The sequence below is a fragment of the Zingiber officinale genome, chromosome 9B (assembly GCF_018446385.1).
Source record: "Zingiber officinale cultivar Zhangliang chromosome 9B, Zo_v1.1, whole genome shotgun sequence".
NCBI lineage: Eukaryota > Viridiplantae > Streptophyta > Magnoliopsida > Zingiberales > Zingiberaceae > Zingiber > Zingiber officinale.
Window position 1 is genome coordinate 110,076,101 of NC_056003.1, and position 16,353 is coordinate 110,092,453.

General features: G+C 34.6%; 1 protein-coding gene across 1 annotated transcript; it reads right to left on the bottom strand.

The window, feature by feature from the left end:
* Positions 1-1,096: 1,096 nt before the first annotated feature.
* LOC122024161 (myb-related protein 306-like) lies at positions 1,097-2,230 on the bottom strand. Its single transcript, XM_042582717.1, has 2 exons — positions 1,862-2,230; positions 1,097-1,775 (listed from the first exon to the last, which is right to left on the bottom strand). Exons 1-2 carry the CDS (start codon positions 1,992-1,994, stop codon positions 1,117-1,119), a joined length of 792 nt encoding a protein of 263 aa, XP_042438651.1. The 5' UTR covers positions 1,995-2,230; the 3' UTR covers positions 1,097-1,116.
* Between the last annotated feature and the right edge of the window lie 14,123 nt (positions 2,231-16,353).

Below are 16,353 nucleotides of genomic sequence, written 5' to 3' on the forward strand. Positions count from 1 at the left end.
CTAGTCGAGTCAACAAGTCTAAGCCCTGGTCAATCTAGTTAGATTGGATCATGATAAAAGATGGTCCAGTCCAGGGCATGCTTGAATAGCCGATCGAGCGCCCGAGATACCATGCAACCGGTAGTTCATTAGCGCCCAACTCACCCGGAGGGCCTTATAATCACAGCCTACTGGCGGTTTGAGCAATCTTGTCGATGATGATTGCTTTTCATGTGATAACCACACAACTGATGGCTAGCCAATTAGGTCAATCGAGTTGAATAGGACACAACCTAAATAATCATAGATATGAGTTGATTGAATTTGGTAGATCAATTAGACTAGTTGAGTTGAACAAGTCGATTAGATCAGTTAGGGGTGCACGATTAGAGTGTGGTCAATTGAGTGTATGAGCTATGTTGGATTGGGAGGCTGGACAAGCCGATTGAAACTACTGATTTAATTAAGCTATATGAGTGGAGCATGTTAGGCATGTAAAACTAAATGATTTGGATAACATATTTACATAGGGTTTAGGGTCTATTAACCAAATGTAATGATAATTATTGCATGTTTATTTGATTTCATAAACTAGATTAAGAAATACTTATTTTTATTATATTTATTATAGAAATGGTAATGTATCACTACTAGAAGGATGACTAGGTCATATAAAAGTACTTCACACATGTTTAAACTCGTTCTTTATTCTTGGCAAACTACAAATTAACTTCAAATTTGCATTTAAAAAAAATCATTTTAAACAAACGTAACTAAACTTTTATTTGGTTAAATATTGATGGTATACCTTGTCTTATATGCTTGGGTCGCTCATATATATATTTAACTTATTTAATTATCAAAAAGAAAAAGAAAAAAACCATTAAATTTTTTTTTTTTTTAAAAAAAGACAAACAGTCTGACCACAAATTAAATAGACGACATTATAATCAATAATACACGAGAAATCATATCTTGTTCTCCCTGCAGAACAGAAAAAAAAAAAAAAACATAATTTTACACTTCTTTTTGATCGTCTACGTATCGATCAGTCTCTTTCAATCGATTCGTATTACGATCAGAAGATCAAAAACTTAGCCATTTTTTCCTTCCATCGCCTAGAAAATCAACCATTAATCAGAGAAAATTACACGTGTCACTAACAGCAGCCATGTCCTCCAGGAACACGTCCTGCCTCTCGTCCTCGTCCAGCAACCACGACTCCAGATACGACATCAGAGGCGGCGACGGCGGAGAGGAGTCCTCGTTCGGACACACCACCGTCGACGTACTGACACTTGCCTGGCTCGACGCCGACTCGCTCGTCCCCGACCCCCTGGAGGCGGCTGCGGCGGCGGCGCACAGGCCGGGATTAAGCCACGACTGCAGGAGCCGAGAGATGTTCTCGGTGCTGGAGGCGTAGCTGGTGGCGGCAGGAGGCCTCTCCACCGCCAGGGCCTCGCTGAGCGCCCGCTTCGCCATGCCGACGTCCGTCTGCAGGCACTTCTCCCACCGCCCCTTCGCCACCGACCGGCAGCTGGCCCGGCTACCGTTCTCGGGGACATTTGCTGCCTGATTCCCCAGCTTCTTCTTCAGGTGCGTGTTCCAGTGGTTCTTGATGTCGTTGTCCGTTCTCGCCGGCAGATACGAAGCGATCGCCGCCCATCTGTTTCCGAGCAGCGCTTGCAGGTGGACGATGAGCCTCTCCTCCTGATCCGTGAAGCTTCCCCGCTTGATCCCCGGCCGGAGGTAATTTGACCACCGGAGCCTGCAACTTTTGCTGCATCTCAAAAGCCCTGCAAATTTTTTTTTTAAAAAAAAACCCTCAAATTCAAGAACAGAAAAAAACAAACAAACAAAAGATAAAACAACAAAAACTAACCAGTATTTGTGGGAACAGCTCTCCAATTACCAGGGCCATGTTCTTGGATGTAGGAGACCAAGATTATGTCTTCTTCTGGAGTCCACGGCCCCTTCTTGACACCCTCCTTGTCACAGCACGGTGGCCTTCCCATGTTCAGAACAGAGGACTCTGTAGAACAAGGTCCACTCTGTTTCAGTTCGAAGAAGACGAAGAAGAAGAAGAAAAAGAGAGGACAAGCGTCCAAGAGTGATGTTTGCAAGCTTGTCAAGGGGTCGATATAAAGACTGGGGAAGGAAGAAAGGGAAGCAGGCGTTGACCATGATGAGACCCAAAAAGTCAGCAGCTTGATCCAATCCTGTTTCTCTGGTGCGAATTAAATAATGGTCTCCGGCCTCCGGGTAGTAGTAGTAGTAGTAGTAGAAGAGATTGAACGCGAACTGGTCGTCTCTGGTTTTACTGCGGCCTTTGACCAGCTTCAATGGGGGGATGAGTTATTGCCTCCTGCTGACGGATCCAGAACGAAGCTACCGAGACCGCTCGCCTGAGCAAAAGTCAACGCACAGGAGTCAAACTTCATTCAATGACTGTTTATTTATCCTCGAAAAGGAGCTTAAAGTTCGAGGCGCCGAGTTGTGTATCTATTTCTCAACGCAAACGGTAAATGTGAAGATCTTTGGGATAGATTTGTCGACGCTGGAGATAGAAACAAAATGCAAGTAAAGTAAAGTATTTTGCAAAAATGACTTCAATCACTTTCTCTTATTCATCTAGGACCGTAATTAAATTTAATATTCATGAACAAATTTAACTTTGAATTTGATAAATATTTATTTACTTTTATTCAATACATATAAGGTCAATTAAATAAATAAATTTAAATAATTTAAAATCAAGTTGAAATATAAAACAACTTCACTCGATTTAGCTCCTTTAACTCCCTAGATACATCTCCTCTTATGCTATTAATAAATAAATCTTAACCGCTTTGGATAAACATGTTTGACATACATATAAATCTAGAGACGATGTCTAATGGATGCAAACTTGGTCCAATTAGTTAATGCAATGACATTAATTGCGACATAATTTGGGCAGCTCATGCCACTTTTTTTGCATGCATTCTTCCTTCATCTTAAATCTTTTATCACTTCACATTAATTTTGTTTTAAAACACAGAAACAAAGTAAGGTCCTTTATATACCTCTATTTTAATATGATTTTATTTAATTTAGCTCATAAATTTTGTCTCAAAACAAGATTAAAGCAACGTGGAAAATGCCAAGATCTACAAATTGCTTTATCGGTGCTATTTGCTTCATCGATTTATGAAGTTTTGGAGAAACATCATGGATAAGAAAAAAAAAACATCCGCAAATGAGAATATATTCTACAAGTGAAATCCATCATCTTAATAACCTCTATGGCTGTCCCTCGTAGCAAGTAAATAAAGAAACTGAAATAATTCATTAGGAAATTTTTATCGGCTTTATAGACTTATTATATCCTGAAAGTCAGGAATGAAAATATATGAATAAAGTAGTTGTATGCAATTAATTAATTAATAATGTTATCCCATTTCCTCTTTAATTATCATTGTATATTTTTGTTGAGAAAATTAATTTTAATGAAGCCATTTATTTTTTTACCAACATTGTCAAATTAGAATTTGCAGAGAAACTAATTCTTAAAAAATAATATATGCATATATATGGCACATGCCACTAGATAACCTTCCCTTGCCATTTTTTTCTTCCTCATATTTTATTTTAGTTTAGTTTATCGATGGTGTCTAATGATTAATAAGCATGTAAAGAAAAAAAACTTAATTAAATACGTATTTTTTTAATTGGTACGGGATATCCACTATTAATTTTAGAGTGATTAATTTAATTTTGTGAAAGCTTTTTATTATTTATCATGATAAATTAAAAAGTACTCATAATTTATCGTGTCCATTAAAAAAATTAATTTATTAATTCATCAAAATAGACTCGAGTCTTAAATATTTAAAAAATTTAGAAAATATTTTTCTGTTTATCTGGAGTACCAAGAAATGTCAAATTACGACACTAAATGAAGACACGCATGCTCACAACAAATTAATGTAATAAACTCACCCTTATAAAAAATAATGTAATATATCAAGTAGAAAAGTACACTTTTTTAATGTTATTGGTATTTATAGAAGATTCTCTATTTACAATGTTATCTATCTTAAGACATAGGATTAAAGAGATTTTAAATTTTTAATTGATTAATAAAAAATATTCTCAATAATATATCACAGTTGAGTCTCGAACTTTAGATCCCTGATTGATTAATAAGAAAATTTTTTAATAATACACCATAGTTTAGAAAATTCTCAATAACACACTGAGTCTTGAATTATCATGCGTTTCTGAAAATTACTAATAGACTGTAAAATTTTTTTTTAGTATGAATAGAAAAAAAAAATATTAATATAATTTTATCTTAAATTTCATCGCAATTAGTTAGTTAAGATTATAGATTTTTAATAAAATAATAAGATATTAAATTAATTATACTAGTCGAGACTATTTTCCAGACTTCGCTCAAGTTACCCTTTAACTTTCACGTTTAAGAGAATAAATAAGAGAATTACAATTTGAATTTAATCAGAATGAAGGTACATAAATTATTGATAAATTAAGGGGAAGACGGTCTCTTTCTCGTTAACTGAACAAAACCTAAACACTTGATTATAAAAATAATAATATATAACTAAAATTTATAAATATATCTTATTAAGTTTTAAAATTTATTGTTTGACTTTAAGACTTCAAGTTGAATTAAAAAAATTCATTTTATTTTTTAAAAAAATAATGCAAACAAAAGTCAACAAAATTAAATTTATATCGTCTCTAGAATCCTCCATCTTATTTTTATTATTTTATGATTAGAAAATAAGTAAAAAAAAACAAGGTAGATATCAAATTTATTTGCCGGCCATAGGCAAGGAAATATATTATTTTATTAATACGTGGAACGCCACATGAACCAAGACGTCCAAAATTGCCCACGTCGAGCCGGTTTATTAAACCGGCTGGCCCATTTCCATAATTAGACCGGCTGCGGTTCTTACACGTGGGAGCTGTCCTATCATGGGCTGGATTAAATGGGCCACAAAATGTGAAAAGGAAGTGGGCCCCAATTAGCTTGTTGTCCAATCTAACTAATTTTTAAAGAAGAAATATGATACAGATTGATTTGACTTAGGAGTGATATTATAATCTTATCTTGTTGTTAAGGTCCATATCCCAATTAATGAGAGAATTTAACTCACAATTTATCATTTATGCATAGAATTGTCAAACTATGAGTTGGCGCCACATACATTTTAATTTAAAAGAATCAAAAAAATTTAAAAAAAATATTGTAGGCAAGAGTTTTAAAATGCAATTTGTCTTTGCTAAACTTTTCTCATTGGATGTATGCTTTTGGTTTTGGTCATTTTTTAATCTTCATATCATTGGGAATTGTCATCAAGACTTGGTAATTGCGAGTTTCACAACTTAGATAGGGTAGATCAAGCAATCGAGTTATGACCTTGTTAGCAAAATTCAGCATAAGAAACTTGTAACAATCATTTGCTCAATTGAAGCTTAGGAGATCAAATGGGAATACTAGAGAGGGAGGTGAATAGTAGATAGCTAAAATCGCCTCTCCATTTAACTCTTTCCCCTTTTAATTTTTGTTAGAAGAGGGGTTTAGTACCTAATTGACTTCATCGTTCTTCCTTGATAAAATGTCCAGTTCCGTCCTTAATGTTATTGTTAGTTGCACAACATAAATATGAATGGACAATAAGATGAGATGACAATTGCTAATATTTTATATGATTCAAGAACTATTGATTCTTAATCTATTGCTTATAACTCAGATGAGCCATCCTTTGAATCCCTCTATAACTTTTCAAAAGCAGAGAAATCTTTTATAATTTTCTTGTTCGTAATAGTAATAAGAAAAAAAACAATTGTAAGTAAAAGAATAAGATATACCAGAAGGAAGTAATATAAGCTTAGAACTCTTCCCAACACTTCTACATTTGCTTTAACTTCATTTCGTTTATATTCCCTTGCTACCACAAACTCCTCTTTGTGTCCTGATTTATAGTCTTCAAGTTCTATACTAGGAACTTGTTATTTTTTAATTTTATGATCACTTCAACTTTTTGGCCAACAATAATTCTATTAATCGATTCCATCTGCTTTCAGTTGTCTGCTCTGCATGACAACTAATACTTTAGTCAATTGCTCTTGTTCTCAATCAACTAAACTGCTCAATCACATAAGCCAATTGACAACACTTATCTTCTTCTATCATATTAGTAGTCTTCTTTCAACTTCTAGTAAAAAACTTCAAATGTCAACTGCCTAATTGATTGATTTTACTGTTGGTGCAATCAACTCATCGTTAAGGTTGACCAAATTGATCAAAATTAAGTTGACTCACGTTGAATTTTGATATTTGATCAATATATTAATTAGTTGAGACGAAAAGTTTAAGTGAGTCAAAATTGATCAGACACTTGGTGATTGGAAACTTAACAAGGAGTTAACACGAGAAGGAAAATCCAAGTGGATTATGGAAGACTAGATACTTGGGAGAAGATGGAAACTCCAGATGGGTTATAGAGAACCAGACACTTAGTGATGACGAAAGTCTCAACAAGTCATAATGAACCAAATGCTGAGAAAAGAAAGTCCTAGTAAGTTAAAGTCAACCGGATACTAGGCAAGAGAAAATCCTTATAGATCGTAAGGTCAAATGCAAGACAAGAAAAGTCCAAGAAGGTTGAGGACTAGATTCTTGGCCAGAGATGAAAGTTAGAATCGATTGTTGGGTTGGATACAAGGGTGGTAAAGAAGTTTAGACGAATTTGATCATTAGAATGACCAAATTCAGAGATCAGTCGATTGATATAGAAGTATCAGTTGACTGATATTCAAGAAAGCAACTATTTGGATTGGAATCTCAGATTGATTCAACTAGGTGAGAAAATAAATCGATTGATAATGATATAGAAGCAAATTGATTCAACTGGTTGGGAAAACCAATTGAGTCGATTTAATGAGAAGCAAATAAAAGCAAATCAATTCAACTGATTGGAAAAATCAATTCAATCGATTTGATCCAGAAGTAAGCAGAAGCAAATTGATTCAACTGCTTAGGAAAACTAGTTGAATCGATTTGATCCAAAAGCAAATCAACTTGACTGATTTGGAATATCAATCAACTGATATGAGAAATCAATCGATTGATATGGTCAAACAAGTCAAAAAAAGAGATATTATGTAGATTTTAATGGTCAAATTCATTAGATTAGTTGAATGATAAGCAAACATCAGCTTGAGCAACAACCTTTAAAAGGTGATTTCAAAAAGGTTTGAAGGTGCCAATTCTTAGAGGTTTGAGGGCGAAGTGCTATTACATTTCTAGTGTTATTTCATAAGAAAAGATTCATACAAAACGAATAACTCGCAGTGATGCTCAGAGAAGATGATTGGGGAAGATGTCGAAGAATAAATGGTTGTCAGAAGAACGATCACGGATGAAACCGAAAAGCCCTTTGAACTTCACAAACCAAATCCCGAATTGAAACTTACTCTCTCGTTCATTCTTCTTTCTATCTTCTGCTTCTTTTACAACTTGGACATTGTAACTATTACAACGTGCAGTTATTGGCAATAATCGCCTTACGTTATTGCCGCAGTAATAATTTTTTAGTGGCGGAGTTCAGCAAGCACTATTTCTAGCAAGTAACGCCAACATCTCCCACTCATCTAAGTTAAACCATAAAAGAGAATGATCATAAAGATCATGAAGAATAAAGACCGATAGTCACAAAAACCATAGATCATGAAGAAGAAAGACAATAGTCACAAAGACCATGTAAGGACATTTAATTTATACTTCAGGAAATATGGTTTGTGTGACAGTAAGCACAATGAGCAATTATTGCTAAGAAAGTTGTTACAAATAACTTAGCTGTTCTATAGAATAAATTTGAGATATTAATATCTTGCATGTACCCTAGATTAAATTATTTATATAATTATGAATATCTTTGATCCCTCATAATGAGTATTATGTCAAGAGCATGTTCAATATCTTCAATCAATACAATTATTCACAATTACATTTTACGTATTGAACAAAAATATAATTGCTACCAATGAATAAATGTCAAAGATGCAAATCAATCTTAATCTTCCTTTTTAGCTAGAATCTATTCATTTTAATCAGTCACTTTCATAGTTATGCTCCATAGACTGAATCACTCATAGTCAATACGAAACATGCTAAAGTAGCAGACACTGATCATAACTTCAAGTAGACACCTAAATGTAGGATCAAAAAGAATTTAGATATCTCCACAATGGTATAATATTGTTCACTTTGGGTCTAAACCCTCATGGTTTTGCTCTTGGGTTCTACCCAAAAGGCCTCATGTTAATGGAGATATCTTTTCTCTTATAAACTTATAATCTTTCCCATGTGTTTTCAATGTGGGACTATGTTTGCAACCTTGCAACCCCAATACTAAATAGTCACTTAGGGTAAGTTTGAGATTAACTTATAATCTCAAGGGTCTCACATAATAGAGAAATAGGGATCCATTCTCTTACTACCCTTATTGTTGTCATAGCATATGTGGTATAAATAACTCGCTACGATGTTATTTTCTTTACTAAAAGAAGCACATGTTTTTCTCAAAAATTTAACATCGTACATATTTCGATCTAGACATATCTAATATCTAATCCTAAATTCAACATACGAATTCGAATATGACTTTAAACAGATTGAGTAAGTGGTGAATTCATTTAGTCAATGATTTAGTAAAAGGATATGTAAGTATTATGTGTAGGGATGTACTCAAGAACTATCTTTTTCTTGTCAACAATATCTCATACAAAATTATATTTAATTTCTATATGATTACCTTTACTGTGATATTTGGGATATTTAGAAAAAACTATAATAACTTAATTGTCACAGTACACTGTAGCAGGATTCCCATTGTCCTCAGTGATCTTCAGATGATTTAGGAACCTTCTTAACTAGGCAACCTCTTGCTTCAGTAAATGATGAGTTCATTTACTCTAATCATTACATATATAATCTTATCTTGACACAATTATCAAGACTACCTTAACTTATGGATATGTCTTTATTCATATTTACATAAGTTGTCCCATAAGTAACGGTCTTACCTTTATTTATACTTAATAAATAGATATGATTGTCTATGTGAATGGATCAATTTCAACTTGCCAACATACTTATCAAGACTTTATTCAAATGTAACAAAGACATATACACTAAATAGATCATGATATTTTTATATATATAATTGTCTTTACAATATATTATATTTTTTGAAGTCCCAAAGACTTTACATGTCATTCAAATGACTCTTTAGTCAATGACTCAGTAAAAGGATATGCAAGCATATTACGTGTAGGGATGCATTTAAGAACTATCTTTTTTTTGTCAATAATATTCCTTATAAAATTATACTTAATTTTTATATGCTCGTCTTTGCTGTGATATTTGGAATCTTTAGAAAAAGCTATAGCAGCTTAACTGCCATAGTACACTGTAATAAAACTCTCACTGTCCTCAACAATTTTTAGATGCTTTAGGAACCTTCTTAACTAGACAGCCTCTTGCACAGCTGTTGCACAAGCCATATGCTCAGCTTCCATTGTTGATAGCGCTACACAAGCCTATTTCTTGTTATTCTATGAGATAACTCTGTAAGTACCTCGGGATAGCTCGGGGATAGCTTTGATGTGATCAACCAAGTTCAGTTAGGTACTGTTGTGTTTAATCCTTGTGCCTAAGTGTGCAGGAGCTTAGGAACATATAAGTCGAATGAAAGATGCGGCTAGCGAGAAAAATGACATACGAAGGGAGTCGACGGGCTCGGTGCATCCGAAGGACGAGATGCTATGAAAGAGTATACCGATGGACAAGAAGGGTGTGCGTGAAAGTTCAAGGGATGAGAAGCCGAGAAGGAAGACTGCTCGAGGAGAAGGCCGGAAAATGGGTTCGTGCTTTGGCGCCTTTATGGAAGGCACCTTCAGCCCATTAAAGGCGCCTTAGACTGGGCAAACAGTAGCCATTAGCCGAAGATAAGACTTTATCTTCGGTTATAAGCTTTGTCATGCTAGAGGCACCTTCCACCCCATTGAAGGCGTTTTCCAGCCTCAGATAAGATTTTCCATGGGTTATAAAGAGACTCTTGGACCTAGGAAAGTAACAACAACTGTAATTACAACTCTTGTATTCTTTCCTAGTCTATTTCTTGAGCTGTTAACGTCTGTAAGAGGCTTCTCCGCCTGCAATAAAGGATATCTACTAGTGCTCTTCACTGTATTGGATTAACAACCATCTAGGTTGTAACCAAGTTAATTTCTTAGCCTCTTCTATTTTTAGTTGTTTAATTTCTTTTGTTATAATTGTGCTACTAATCCAAGTTGGAAGATCGAGAAAGGTTAATTTTTATTTTTACATACAATTCACTCCCCTCTTGCCGACCCCACTGCACCGACAGACGCCACCATTTAGCAAGAAGGTATAGCTAAATAGGGATTTTCTGTCAAGGTCCCTCGCCCAATCTGCATTTGTGTAACCACTCAAGCTTATATTTGATCCTTAGAAATAGAGATAATAATCCATTGTCCCTTTGAGATATCTAAATATCCTCTTCACCGCTTTCTAGTGTCTTGATCCTAAGTTTGACTGGAAATAACTAACTAAACCAACAACATAGCTTATATCAGGATGAGTACACAACATAGTGTACATTAAACTGTCAATAGCACTAGCACATGTTTTTTTTTCATTTCGATTATTTCTTCAGGAGTCTTGGAATATATACTTTTGCTCAGAATAGTCCCTTTCGCTGTAGGTGTTTGTTCAATGTTGCAATCTGACATATTGAAATGTTGTAGTATCTTAGTGATATAAGCCTTTTGAGACAAATCCAAAAGCTTTTTTGGTCGATCTCTAATAATCTTCACTCCTGAGATGTACTTAACTTCTCCCATATCTATTATGTCAAATTATGATGAAAGCCATAATTTGACTTTTATCACACACTTTATATCACTTCCAGCTATTAGCATATCATCAATATATAGTGATAAGATTACATTCTTTTTTTCTTTCTTAGGTAAACACAATGATCCTCATTAATCATTTCAAAACCATAAGATAAAATGACTTCATTAAATCTTATGTTCTATTATCTCGACACTTGCTTTAACCATATATAAATTTCTTAAGTTTACATACTCTATTATCTTGGCCTTTAGCAATGTAACCTTCTGGCTGTGTCATATAGATTTTTTCATCAAAATTACTATTAAGGAAAGCCATTTTTACTTCTATCTAATGTAACTTCATGTCAAAATGTGCTACTATAGCTAGGATGGCACATATTGACACAAACTTCACAACTGGAGAGAATGTCTCTTTAAAATCAATACCCTCCATTTGGATATATCCTTTTGCAACTAAATGAGCTTTGTATCAATTAATCGATCTATTTGCTTTTCTCTTGATTTTGAGAATCCACTTATTCCCAATAATCCTTCAGCCTAGAGGAAGATCGACTAAATCTCAAACTTGGTTCTTTCTCATAAATTCCATCTCCTTATCTATTGCAATTTTCCATTATTCTCTCACTAAGTATCTCAAAGGTTCCTTAACCATTCGAGGTTCCTCATCGTCAACTACGAGAATCATCAATACCTCATTCTCAATATTAAACCTTCTCCGAGGAATAATCTGACAACTATTTTTTTGTAGGTTAGCATTCATCGGCAAATCACTCTCACTATGTTGACTAGATTCAGGGATCGCTCGTGATACCTAATTTGTTGATAAAGGAATATTATCCTCCTCCTCTATCATAAATAGAGAAATTGTTTTATCAATTTCACCTCTTATTAGGAACTTAGTTTTGAGAAAAATAACATCTCTTAGCTCTATTTCAGAGATGATTCCATCTTATTACTCACCAATGAAGACATAACTCTTAGAAGTCTTAGAATATCTTATAAAGATACACTTCTTAACTCTGGATCCTAATTTTTAATATTTATGAATCTTATCATGAACGTAAGCAGCTGGCCCCCGGGGTCTCAGATTACTCAAATTGATTTTCTGCCTATCCAATGTTCATATGGAGTGGATGGAATAGATTTAAAAGGCACTCAATTAAGTATATAGGTTGGAGCTAATAATGCATCTTCCCAATAAGAAATTAGTAAATTAACTTGAGCCATCATAGATCTAACCATATTTAGAAGAGTTCAATTTTTTCTTTCAGTAACCCAATTTTGCTGTGGAGTTCTAGGGATAGCTAGTTGTCTAATGATCCTTTTATTATTACACATTGTCTTGAACTGATCAGACAAATATTCACCTCCACGGTCAGTGCGCAAGGTTTTAACATTACATTCCAATTGATTCTCAATTTCGTTCAAGTAACGATTAAAGCAATCTAATGCTTCAGATTTATGAGAAATTAAAAATACACATGACCAAAACATGTGAAGTTATCAATAAATGTAATGAAAGTTAGCTTGATTTTGTAAATCAATTCTAATCTACCTTTTTTGGCTCAGTACAATCCCGAGCAAAATGACCCTTCTTGTCATAGTTGTAGAAAGTTAGCTTGCTCTTAGGTTTTTATCCATATTTCTTTCCCTTCTTCTTGATTTGGTCTTGTCTAGCAGCAGCACCAGCTTCTTTTCGATTTCCCTTTCCTCTCTTAAACTATCTTTTATAATTCTTGGAATTAGAACCTTCAGGTACAAAAGCTTAGCCAGAAATCCTTATAGATTCTATTCTCTCCGCCTCCAGCTCAACATGACATGAGACATCAGTTAAAGTCTTGATACTTTCACTATGTGTAAGGTTCTGTTTTATTGTTTCCTAAGAATCAGGAAGGGAACGAATTATTTCTTGAACTTATTGTTCATTAGTCAACTCATGACCAACAGTCTTAAGCTCTCGAATTGTATTGGCTATTTCTCTCAGATGTTGGGTCATGGTAACATTCAAGCATTTTTTATAGCTGTCAAACTTAATTGTCAGTTGACGAAACTTACTCAGACTTATTTCACTATACTTCTCTCTAAGGGCTACCCAGACAACATGAGCCGATGGTAATGACTCATACTCAAATATCAGGTCATCCACCATTGAACTAATCAATATTCCCTTAGCAATGAAGTCCTTTTTTTTCTATGTCTTATAGGCATCAAGATCACATCTATGCTGTGCTGTAGAACCATCAATAGGTTCTTCCATGAATTAATCTACAACCTCTAGATCTTCTTGTTCCTCAAGAATATATTGTATCTTGAGGTGTCAGATTTTGTAGTTATTCCCATATAATTGTTGAAGCAATCAAGGTGCCCTAGATTTTGATGTTTGGGCAAAGGTTTAAATTAGATTTATTGTTGTATTTGATATGCATTGTGAGTATGTAGGATATAAGTATAACAAGGAAAGTCCAAGTGTGATCTTAGCAAAGGAGGAAAGTCCAAGGATGAGTCTTGGCAGTGTAAATCCAAGCATGTAGTCTTGGCAACGTAAGTCCAAGTGTGACTTGGCAATGGATGAAGTCCCAGAGGCGCAACCTTTTGGCAAAGGAAGATCCGACAACAATGACAAGGCTGATAGAAGCTCCAGAAGGTAAGACGTGAAGGATGGGGAGGCATCCGAGGGACGCAAGGCTGATGGAGGAGGCTAGAAGGCTAGGTCTAGGTTGGTCGGATGAGGACGAGTGTTGAGTGAATGTACTCGGGGGTTAAATCCTAGGATTAGAGTTTCGCTATAGCATTACTGTAGCAGTCGACTGATGTTTTCATCAGTCGACTGGTAGTCGACCATTAGCTTGTAGCGGTCGAATTTCACTTATGACCAGTCGACTGGTGGCGAGGAAAACAGTAGGTGTTTTCCTCCAGATCTCTATTTAATAAAGCTCGGGGTGCTTGACCAAGGTTGACGAAATTAGTGGTGCTTAACTCTAATTAGAGTCTCTAAGTGCCCAAGTGATCTAGCGTGTTTGTACGAGGTTTTGGCGAGGTTTCTCCACCCATAAGGAGCTACGTGAGCTAGTTGAAAGTTCTCCGAGGAATCATCCACCGACGGATCGGGATCGTCCACCTTACGGATAACCATGGAGTAGGAGCTTTATCTCTGAACCATGTTAAATCAACGTGTTAGGTTTGCTTTCTATTGTTAGTATTTATTTTTGTATTTCACTGTGCGTACTAACCATTGTAGGAAGTGACGTTTTGGATGAGACGCTATTCACCCCCCCTCTAGCGGACGTCAAGGTCCCAACAATAATTTCTCTCCCTTATTAAGTTCAGCTATGATATTCTTAGTTGCCATACTTTATAATAAATAAATAAATAATTTATTATTTCAGTGTAATTCATATGCATATAATTAATTATTGACTCAATGTAAATTAGAATTGATTTACAAAATAAAGCAATAATTATGTTTCCACTCATCATTTGTGTGTTCTAATATAATAAATATTGATCAATTATATTACACGTATCCCATCAAATGAACTAATCATGTAATGAACGTATCATTAAATGAACTAATCATTCTATCAAGACTGTTAACACATAACATTATTTTTTTTAAGTTCGTTAACGCATAACATAACATTTTATTAAAATAGCATTGTTAGTATAGAACAACAGTTTCTATTACATGATTTTATTAATATGAGCTTAATATTGTCCATATATAGTGATAGTAATAATAATTGAACTCTACTTTACAAGATAAGTTAGCACCACTCCCATTAGAAAAAATACTAGTACAGTGGACAGTACTATCCCGTTCATTACGGACACGATGAAGGCAAGATCATCCTCAAAATTATCTATCAGATCCATATTCGGATCTATGTCTGGATTCTCCACACACTCTTCTGGATCCTCCTATAATTCTTTAGGATCTTCTTCTGAATCCTCCTTAGATTCTTCAGGATCCATTTCTAGATTCTCCTCAGATTCTTTAGAATCCATATCTGCGAGATATGTATTCTCTTCCGATTCTTCAAGATCTCATGCTAAATGGAGTAAATCCTTGCACATCTCTGAATATGAGATGTGCCCTTCAGAATGATCCATTAGTTGGTGTGCTATATCTCTAAGATGTCCCAGTAGTGACCGAACCAGAGCCCATCTTCTATGTTCGTCCAAGATTGGAAACTCTTCTCGTTCTAGTTTCCAGAACAACTGATCGAGCAGACCAATAAGCCATCAGACTCCATGAATCAGATCATAATCAAGCGCCTTGATATACTCCCAAAGCTCATGTGTCATATATTGCGACTTGTTATCATGTATGTTGTCCGTGGTATCTAGAACTGAAAATAATAATGTCAGTACAAAACTGACAAACCATTAACAAAACTGATCAAATTCAATTCTCACATATGTATGGAACAATATACAGAATCCATAAGTCTATAAGAAAAATATATTTTTATTTATTTAAGGAGTTTTAGTTGACTAACACACTGGATCAGTTGATTGAGAAACTGATCCTAAGTACCTTGTCTTCATTAGAACTAATTTAATTGGGATGTTCAGTTATTTTTATTTAATCTAAGCACATTTAATTATACCATCCTAATTGATTTGGTTAAACCAACCAATGATTTGAACCAAATTAGGATCTATTTGGACCAACCTAATTTGATATGATCTAGTTCAAATGAATTAGACTACTTAGGATTTGACCATTAGATAGTCATGTAAATCTAAACAAAATAAGTATAATTAATTGAAAATTTAAAACATAAATTTTAATTTTTTTTCAACTAATTTCACAAAAAAAAACCCTGTGTTTCAAAAGAAAAAAACTTTTTGATTTTTTTAATTATCGTGAGAAACTTTCACGTTTTGTTTTTTTTTTCTTTTTAATTTTTAAAAATCAAACTTTTTCTCATAATACTTTACTCTGTCACACTTACTCATTCTTCTTCTCAACCACAGCGAATGCACTAGGCGCCGATCGCCAGCATTTTAACACGGTAGAGGGCTCTCGTCGGTGAAGGACACTGGTCGTCATCCCTCTCATCGGTGCTTGTGTCAATTCCATCGATTGAGAAAAAGTGACCCAATCGCTTTTTTTTCCCTTGCAAGACTACAAGGCAGAGGCCGCGATGTGATCGATTGCCAGAGAGATTTCTCCTCTCTCGAGCAATATGCTCTAATACCATTATTATTTTATAAGAAAAAGATTCGTACAAAATGAATAATTAACTTTGATACTCAGAGAAGAAGATTGAGGAAGATGTCCACTATAAGAAAAAAACCTAACAACAACGGTTTTTCACCGTTGTCGTAGCCCATTTTGAATTGTTGTTAAAGGCCGTGTTGTTATAAGGGGTGCCCAAAGACAACAGTTTTTAACCGTTGTCTTTGAAG

Bases quoted from the DNA above. Each gene is read 5' to 3' on its own strand.
- LOC122024161 (XM_042582717.1), bottom strand. From the start codon at position 1,994: ATGGGAAGGCCACCGTGCTGTGACAAGGAGGGTGTCAAGAAGGGGCCG. The intron at 1,776-1,861 runs GTTAGTTTTTGT...AAAAATTTGCAG, and splicing joins AGCTGTTCCCACAAATACTG to GGCTTTTGAGATGCAGCAAA.